The 10,267-nt window shown below is 35.9% G+C and overlaps 1 protein-coding gene across 1 annotated transcript; it reads right to left on the bottom strand.

Annotated features, from left to right (window-relative positions):
• Positions 1–4,031: 4,031 nt before the first annotated feature.
• On the bottom strand, positions 4,032–4,976 carry OR10W1 (olfactory receptor family 10 subfamily W member 1). Its single transcript, XM_014729508.2, has one exon. It carries the CDS (start codon positions 4,974–4,976, stop codon positions 4,032–4,034), a length of 945 nt encoding a protein of 314 aa, XP_014584994.2.
• Between the last annotated feature and the right edge of the window lie 5,291 nt (positions 4,977–10,267).

Raw genomic sequence — 10,267 nt, 5'->3', positions numbered from 1 at the left:
TTCAAAGAGACTTATGCACCCCTGTGTTCATTGAAGCATTATTCTCAATAGCCAAGATGTGGAAGCAACCAAAGTGCCCTTCGACTGATCACTGGATAAAGAAGATATGGTGTGTATATATATATAGATATACACACACATATATATATACACACACACACACACGCAATGGAATACTAGTCAACCATAAAAAAATGACAAAACTGTCTCATTCACAGCAACATGGATGGACCTTGAGGGTATTATGTTAAGCAAAATAAGCCACATAAAGAAAGACAAACACTGTATGATTTCACTCATATGTGGAAGATAAACAAACACACGGACAAAGAGAGCTATTTAATGGTTACTGGAGGAAGGAGGGTAGTCAGTGGGCACAAATCATGGTGAAGAGGTGCACCTATAAGATAACTGACAAATAATAATGTACAACTGAAATTTTACAATGTTGTAAACTATCATAACCTCAATAAAAATATAGCTATAAAGCTGATAGAATTTTAAAAAGTTCTATAAATTCAAAAAGAGGCTGGGAAGGAGAAACCAAAGAACAAAGAAAAGAAACGATGAATAAAAAACATATGGGAAGATGGTATGTATACACTCCAATCAAATTGGATTAACAAGAAAAAGTATGAACTATATGCTTTTTGCAAGAGGCACACCTTATGTATGAGAAAATATAGGTAGAAATTAAAGGGAAGAACAGCACGTTTCATGCAAATGTTAATCATAAAAAAGACAACGTGGGTAATTTAAGATCAGACAAAGTGGGTTTCTGGACCAGGGATATTATCAGCAAAATAAAAAAAAAGAACATTGCTTAATGATAAAATGGTTAAACCGTTAACAAGATATAACAATGCTAAATATGTACACATATAATAAATACTTCAAAATACAAGAAACAAAAATTGTCATAACTAAAGGGAGAAATTTACAAATCTGCAGTCACAGTTGTGGACTTTAACCCACTTCTATCAGCAATCGGTAACACAAGTAGAAAAACTACATAAAGATATAGAAGATTCGAATCACACTATTAGCTACATTAACCTAATTGACTTCACTCAATATTTACAGGATGCGTATTCTTTTCAAAGCACATTCTTTTCACATGATATATCACAATAAAACATATGTTGTGTTATAAAAAAAATCTCAACAATAAAAATTACAATCCAGACTCAAAATTCTGGCTCTTGTATTTAACATCAGTTCCCAATTTGAACCATAGTAGACACTGCCATTAAAAATAGGGGGAATGGAAGGCACATAGTAGTCACTAGTCCATAGCGATTCTGAATTTAATTGGGCACATTGTCAGGGTCCTCTACTAGCAGTAAGGAACATTCTTTTATGACAGCCCAGTTATTCTCTCTGGGGCTGGTCTCCTAATCCTTTGTGATCTGTAGATATTGGCTCTACTCCCTGGGTGTGTTCTGTGAGAATTTCTTCCACTTATACAAAAATTGGCACATGTTTGCACTGAGTAGCTTTCTTAGCTTGCTTCCTCTCTGTATAAAGTTGAGATTCTAGAAAAGAGAGTTTGCCAAGGGCAGTCGGGCCTCTCACTCAACATAGTCTTTCCTTTCTTAATTTATGGCATAGTGTCTCATGATTCAAACAAGGCAAGTTCCAATGTGCAAGTGCTTATCAAGCCTTTATTCTCACCACATTTGCTGATGTCACACTGGACAATTCAAATTCAGAATCTTTGTGGGAGGGTTATACATAAGGGCATAGATAGCAGAAGGCAAGATTCTTAGGTGGGGGCGCTCTACAATAATAATAAACTTCAAAAGGAAGAAATACAATTATTTTTATTTACAGATGATTTGATCTCGTAAATAGAAAATCTAAGAGAATTTGCAGATGACTAGAACTAATAAGTGAGTTTATCTAAGTCATGGATACTAGGTCAATGGATACGTTTGTAGTAATTTTATATACTGATAGAAAAAAACTGATAATTAAAATAAGAAAAACATTTACAACAACATTAAAAAACTACTACAACCACTTACATATAAATTTAATGAAAAAATATGAAATATATTTGTACAGAAAACTATAAAACAGTACTAAGAAAAATTAAGAAGACCAATAAATAAAGAACACACCAAGTCTATGGATTAAAAGTCTCAATATTAATATATTAATTATATTCAACTGATCTTTAAAGAATCAATGTAGTCGAAAATAAGATCTCCTGACTTCTTTTTATAAATTTTAGAAAGAAATAAAAATGACTCAGGATAGCAAGATAATCAAAGAAATGAAGAACAATTTTGGAAGGCTTATGCTGTTAGATTTCAAGACATAATAAAAATTTACAATAATTAAGACCCTTGATACTACATAAGGATAAAAAAATTTATTAGTGGACCAGAATAGAGGGTTGAGAATTAAACACACACATTCAATTGATTTTCCACAAAAGTACAAAACGAATTCAACAAGGAAACAAAAATATTTTCAATAACTGGCACTAAAACAACTATATATAATATGGAAAATATAAACATTGACCCTTAGTTTATATACATGTAAAAATTAATTTGTAATAGGTCACAGACATAAATGTGTTAGCTAAAACTATAAAGTTTTTAGAAGAAAGCATAGGAAAATATCTTCACAAACTTGAGGAAGGCAAGCATTTCTTAAATAGGACCCAAAAGTCATTAACATAAAGTAAAATTATGATATATTAGACTTCTTTTAAAAAATAATTCTGCTCATCAAAAAACATCAATGAGAAGTATAAGTCAAAATTAGGAAGAAAATGTTAACAATAAAAATATCTGAGAAAGGGATTACATCTAGAATATATAATAAACTCAGAAAAGTTAAGCAACCCAATTAAAATTGGCAAAATCTTAAAGTACTACTTCACAGAACAAGATATCCAGACAGCCAGTAAGCCTATGAAAAGATATTCATTATCATTTTATCAGGGAAATGCAAATAAATGTTGCCTCTGAAGTTGGAGTCACTGTATTCAAATTTCAAATTCCAACTCCATCACATATTGCTACGTGACCTCACATCAATTACTTAAACTTTCTGTGACTCAGTTCCATCACTGGAAATAGGATAATAACAGTCTCACTTCATAGGAGTTTTGAAGATTAAGAGAATATATATATATATTTATTGTGCACAGTAAGCACTTAATTAATGTTAAGCACTTGAAACATAAATTTAAGTTTGCATAATATTCTTTCATACAATAATTGTTTCGCAAATACTTTATTATGGGGAAATTGGATTGTTAACGTATTTTTGCATAAAATACTATAATAATAAATCTTATTCTGATTATTCTGTTTGCCCTCCACACTCAGCATTCTTTTCTGCTGTGTCCTGTCCCAAAAGGCTCGATTATGAGAACTGACTCATTTAGTCTACTCTGCCTTCTTGCTTCCAGTTGGGTTTAGCCAACTGGAGACAGGGAAAAAATGGGAGGGTAAGTAGAGAGAGATTGGAGTATTTATCTTCCTGCTTTCTCCTTGCATGGCCATAGTTCTGTCAATAGTTGCTTTTTTTTCCCTAGAGCCACATTTGCTACCAATAAATCTAGCTCTCATTTGTCTCTGATAATACTGTACTCTCTTATGCCTGTGAGGTCTAGGGGTCATAACAGCTTCCGGCTTTTGCTAGTGTGTCAGTACACTGCCGCCTATAATTGGTTCCCTTATTCATACCTCTGCATATAATCCCTTTATTATTTTTTCAGTTAAAATATATTGAATGAATCATCTGTTTCCAGCTGATATCTGAGATGCAGTCTTATTTTTGTCACTTTCTATCGGGTTGCACTCATTTGTTAATTTCTCTTCTAGAAGAGAAATTACTGAGTAAAATGGTGGAGACATTTTAAAGGTCTCTGGCACATCCAGCTAAGTAGTATTCAGATAATTTATACATTTTCTTAAGATCAGTTTTAAGAGCAGCTGAGAGAAATCCCAGTTGCATGTGGATTTGAATGAGCTGGAACAAAATCCTTGCCTGATAGGTTATATTCTCCCCTAGTTGTTCTGGAAGAGATAATTCCTAGTAAGACATCTTCCTAGGATCCCCTTTATCTCACTGTTCCTCAGGGTGTAGATAAGTGGATTGAGCAGTGGAGTTCCCAATGTGTATACCAGCGAGATGAACTGATCTTGCTTGGGGTAGTAGATGGAGTTGGGATGCAGGTACATGAAGGCACAACAGCCATACTGAAGCAGGACCACAGTGAGGTGGGAGGAACAGGTGGAGAAAGCCTGGTGGCGGCCAGCTGCTGAGTGGATCTTGAGCACAGCGACCATAATGAAGGCGTAGGAGGTGGTAATGAGGAAAAAAGGTGCAGCAACAGCTAGTGTGGCTGCCACCAGCACCGATTGCTCATGGATGTGGCTGTTGGCACAAACAAGATGCATCACTGGTGGCACATCACAAAAGAAGTGCTCAATGCTCTGAGCCTGGCAGAATGGCAGAGAGAAGATGAAGGCCACAAGTTGTAAGGAGAGGAACAAGCCAATGACCACAGAGGCCACAACCAAATGAATGCAGAGACTTAAAGTCATGATGAGAGGGTACTGCAAAGGGTGGCAAATAGCAACATACCGGTCATAAGCCATGGCAGCCAAGAGGAAGCAATCGGCACTGCCAAGTCCTATGAAGAAAATCATCTGAGTGGCACAGCCCAGGAGGGTGATGGTCTTCTCTGGCTGAAGGATGTTGGCCAGGATATGAGGCACCACCACAGCAGTGTAGCATATTTCTACTGCTGAGAGGCTGCCCAGGAAATAGTACATGGGTGTGTGTAGGCGTGCTTCTGTCTGGATGGCCACCACGATGAGGACATTCCCACTGATGATCAATGTATAGGCCAGGCTGACTCCAAGGAAGAACAGTATACACACCTCTGGGTTGGAGGGATAGCCCAGGAACACGAATTCCATCAACAGTGAGCGATTTTCCCAGGCCATTGAGCTAACAGCTTTTCTCTGCTGAGAGTTACAAGAATGAAAGATGAATCAGACTGACAATATATCAGTTCAAACTCTGAGCCATGATATATTCTAATCAGAGCTGGAATTAGAAATGAGAAGAATTAGAACTAATTTTTTTTCTTCCCCTTTTACCAAGTGTCTTTACGTAAATATTTACAACTTAATTTCTAACTGCTAAGAGCTGGGCTAAATTATATAGAAATATTTTGAGGAAAAGAAGAAGAGGAAATTTGTGGAATTCAGAGCTATTTTCAGTAGAAGTGGATTGAAAATTAAATTCTTTCAGTAAATTCACAAGAACATGTCAAAAAATTCTTGAGACCAGGGGTCTTAGGTGAGAACGAGAAGCTATTCATTCCTTCTTTCATTCATTCATATATTTATTTACATACAATGCCTCCTGAGGTATTGACTCAGGGATATGGATGTAACACTGAAAAGCTAATGATATGATGGAAAATGAAGAAAGAAAACAATGCACATGGGCAAAGAGCTGACAGAGGGCTGTGATTGACAGTGTCAGGGATAAGCCTCAGCAAAAGCCCTCCTGACTTCTGAGTTTTCTATCCATATCAAGTCAGGATAAGTGTAGGACTTGAATGAAGCAGAGAGTTTTATCATAGGGTTCCTCCAGGCTTGTGGGGGTTTGGAAAATATGGAATCATAAGCTGTGGGAGATCTAAGAATCCTTCCTGTGTGTTTTGGGATGAATAGGAAAGCCCAAGCCAGTCTCCATTTATTTCTCTTCTCTTCTAAGGAGCTAAAGTGAAATTCAGGGCAAGCCATCTAGTTTTCTTGAAAATCTTCTAATGAACACACATAACTCTCAAAGAGCATTAATTCCACTTCTTTTCCAAGACCAACTCATATTCAAGAAAGTGGAAAATAGGAAATGTGTAACCTTGTTTCAGCCTGCTCAATTTTAATATTTATTATGAGCTTTGAAGAAGAATCTTCATTCAGAAGCATGACTTCCAGTAAAAATCATTCACACAGACCCACCTCAGTGTCATAAGCATAAAAAGAAATGCGATTAGAGGCTGTCCTAAATATTAAGAGCACTTAAGGTATGAATGGCTCTCTGTTGCTTTTCTAACAGCTAACAAGCACCGTCCATTTTGTTCATTCTGTTTTCCTATTCTAAATTTCAATAATGCTTTGAATTATTTCTAATTTCACTGAGAATATTCAACATTGTATTATAATATGCAGATGAGGGGTAATGTATTGATGTGAAATCAGTTTTGAAATTAAATGATGTGGTTTGAATAATCCTGCGATGTTAGGAAATATATAATTTCCCTGAGCCCCAGTTTCTGTATTTGAAAAATGGAGGTAATATTTTACTTTGTTATAAGGGTTGTTGTGAGGATTAAATGAGATCGTAATGTAAAATATCTACCACAATGCCTTCTCCATTGTTATAGCGGCAAAATAACAGATAACCATCACTATTATTTGTAAGTTCAAGGACAGCCATCCTTCCTTATTTATATTTTTATCTCTCTATACCACTAAGCTTAACATTGTACAAATTATAGATATTCAATAGATAAATGTTGTATGGATGAATATACTGTTAAAACATAAATAATACACTTTTTTTCACTTTTAAGATTGTTTCATAATCAAATCTCTTGTTCAAGAGCCCTTATGGAAAACAACTTCACTTCCAAAATTTGGGCTCCACTGTGGAAAAAATCCTGTCATCCATGGATACGTCATATGGAAGACTACAGCAAACAGACATCTGAAGCTAGTCTACCACCTATATTATGATGAAGAACTTTGAAACCTGTATGATAACAATGACTTCTGAGAATTTTATTATAGTCCGTCACACTCATATCATCTTATTGGTGCTCCCCAGGATTTATACTAAAATATTTATAATAGAGTTATCCAGGATCATGAATTCTTAGCGCTGGAAAGGATCTCAGAATTTGCCTAGTTTAGTCTACTATTGAATACTTGAATCTGCAATACTGTATCTGAACAGCAGGTCATCTTCAATGCCTAGAGAAACTCATTACTTCCTGACTTGCTTGCTCCATTGCTGGATGACACAGTTCTCTTAAATTTCCTTCTTGTGATGGCTGAAATGTGCTTCTGTGCAACTTCTACGTATTCATTCTGTTTTAAACAGAAATGGGGCATTTTGACATGAAATGCTTCAAGAACAAAAGAACTCTTATCATACAGCCTCAAGTTTTCTTCCAAATTTCCTTTTGCTATTACTCACATGACATAGTTTTAATGTCTCACAATTTTAGCTCTGGAAATGCTCTTGTTTTAAGTACCTTACTTAAATGTGTACTATATGGGACAGATCGAAGGAGTGGTTGACTATAAAAAGATCTGGGTATCACCACTCTGTTCATTGGAAGTCAATTTCTTAAATCTAATCAAAATCAGATTAATTCATGAGCTTGCGTTTGATTGTTTTGATAGTCTTCTCTTACTTGGACTGACATGCAGCTCCCTGGATGCTAAAGCTCTAATCATTTTTTTCATTTTTAGTGAAGCAGAACATGCCCCATCACTCTTTTAACATTGGTCCATTGCTCAAGTCTATTGAGATTGACATTTAAAAAAATCTTTAATCTGTGAATCCACATGTTAACTATCCTTCCTGAAGTCACTCACATTTATTTTCTATTAATTAAGTGCCAAGCACCACATACAATGATGATCAAAATAGCACAGTTGTGCCCAAGTGGCTATACATCCAATTGAGAGAGAGACCCTGTTAATTAGGCAGCCTGACATGTATACAAAATTAAAACTGTGGTTGAGTGTTGTAAATAAAAATAGTGTGTTATAAGACTGTGCAACATGGAGCTATTGCATAGTTTGCAGTTACTAGATTTTGAAAAGATTTCCTAAAGGAAGAAATATTTAAGTTCAGATCCAAAAAATGGAAATTAACTAGAAGAAGAGAGGTAGGCAAAGTAGTGGGGTCCATATTCTGAACAGAGGAACAGTGTTTTTATGGTTCCAAGAGAGTGAAATACTGTATCAGCATATCATCAACCTGCTATTGCAGGTTGTTACTAAATATATTGCATAGACAAAGACAAGATTACAGCACGCCAACATCATCCCCAGAAATCTGACCCAGGCTGGCATCTGTTCATATATTCACACCCATCTCACTGCCTTCAAGTCACATCCCACCTCATATACTCATCTTCCTTCTTACTTATCCAGCTGCCAAGAATGCCATGAAAAACATAATCAGTGTATGTTCTCGAAATCCACAGTCTAGGCTGGAGCAGCTCTCTAATTGTCTAGTTAGCGTTGTGTTAAAAAAGCGGGTTAGTGGATTTGGCAATAACAGACCCAAGGTAGAATATCAACCTATCATTAACAGCATTGTTGCCTGAGCAGATCATCTAACATTAATTTCTGTTTCTTCATGTTTAAAAGGTGTCAATGGTAATACTTACCTAATGAAGTTGTGATGTTGATTAGATGAGACAAAGTATTTAGAAAACTCGGTTTGTTGTAGGAAACCTATTAAGTTGCATAACAAATGGTAATTCTTCCCTGTTTTTTTTTAATTTATTAAAGGGATGATAATAATATCTGCTTCATAGCAGAGGATTGAATGAGGTACCTCATGAGAAAAGGGTTTTTATTAACCCTTAAACCTTTTCTAAATTTATATTAGTCATTCTCTCAATATTTTTTACACTGAGATTAGTTACTATCATTTTAATCAGAATTGCATTTCCAAGTGAATTGAGAGAAACACCATAATTCATAGGCTTAACTGGTTCTGAAATCCTGGAGTTTCTACTTGTAAAGTCATTACCTGCTTTCCTATCTCAGTGTCAGCAATTGCCTGGTGTATTGTAAATCTAGAAGGAGGTAGAAAAACACTTTCTCTTACCTTTAGCATGAGAAGAGAGGGGAGTATACTGAGCCAGCCTTCTCAGTTATATTCATGAAAGACAGGACCTATCAGGTGATATCTGACTGCTCTGGTGGATAGAGAAGGGAGGAGCACGAACCTGGAGAGAGTACCCAGTAGGATTGAGACTTTATGTAACCTTCCCTAACAAAAAACCATGGAAGGAGTAAATTGTTTTGCTATCTGGGGTCTTGTCTCACAAGTTCCATCTCCCAGAAGAAGGTAGCATGGTGATTGCTGATCTTCTCCCCTGCTACCAGATGATTAGTCCAAACGAAAACTGTCTGTCTACAAGGCATCCTTTGCCAGTGGAAGGTCTGGAGTAAGCTTGTCAAAGTACAGATCAGCATTTAACCCTTTATCAACATTCTCAGTGCTCAAAATAATTTCCTGAGAAATATGAAGTTCCCTAATCTAAATCATTTGACCCTTCTGTTTCAGGGAGTTTACTCCCACCAGACTCTCATAGTTGAGTTCAGACAAAGTCTCAAATTATTGCCCTGGAGAGCTGAGACCATATTTTATGTTTCATCTAGCTTCCATGGGACCTAGCATAGTGCTCTTTACTTAATAGAGCCTCAATGAATACTTACCAAGTGCTTCACCTCATCCATGGCATCTTTCTCTGTTTAACTCTCCTCAAGTGGAGACATTCCCACAGGTCTTCGCAAATTAGCTTATTCCTTGAAAAAGTGTTGGTTGGTCATGTGTATATACATGTTTATATGTCTGTATGTGAATACATGCACCCAAAATCCCATTCATTAAAAGGCAGGTCCTCTGTGTAAGCCTAGAGTGATTAATATAGTAATTTTTTAACCTTTCAAACATTTTTTTCCAGTTTTATTGAGATATAATTGATATATAACATTGTATAAGTTTAAGCTCTATAACATAATGATTGAGTACATGTATATTTTGTGCAAGAATTTCCACAATACGTTTAGTTAACATCTGTCACCTCAAGTAGTTAGAATTTTTTCCCTGTGCTAAGAACTTTCAAGATTTACTCCCTAAGCAACTTTCAAATATACAAGACACTATTAAATATAATCATTATGTTCTACATCATATCCCCAGAACTTATTTGTCTTATAACTGGAAGTTTGTACCTTTTGACTACCTTCACTCAATTCATCCACTCCCCCGACCCCTTCACCCATCTGATCTCTGCTTCTGAGTTTGGTTCTTTTAGATTCCACATATAAGTGAGACCATACAGTATTTGTATTTCTCTGCCTGATTTATTTACTTAGCATAATGCCCTCAAGACCATCCATGTTTTTTGATGTGTGTGTGTGTCTATGCAGGACTGTCAGAACCCAACAACCAGGAAGGACTGAGCTACCTG

The sequence above is a fragment of the Equus caballus genome, chromosome 12 (genome assembly GCF_041296265.1).
Source record: "Equus caballus isolate H_3958 breed thoroughbred chromosome 12, TB-T2T, whole genome shotgun sequence".
NCBI classification, from domain to species: Eukaryota; Metazoa; Chordata; class Mammalia; order Perissodactyla; family Equidae; genus Equus; species Equus caballus.
Note: the sequence above shows the minus strand (reverse complement) of the source record. Positions and strands in the feature narration are given on the sequence as shown.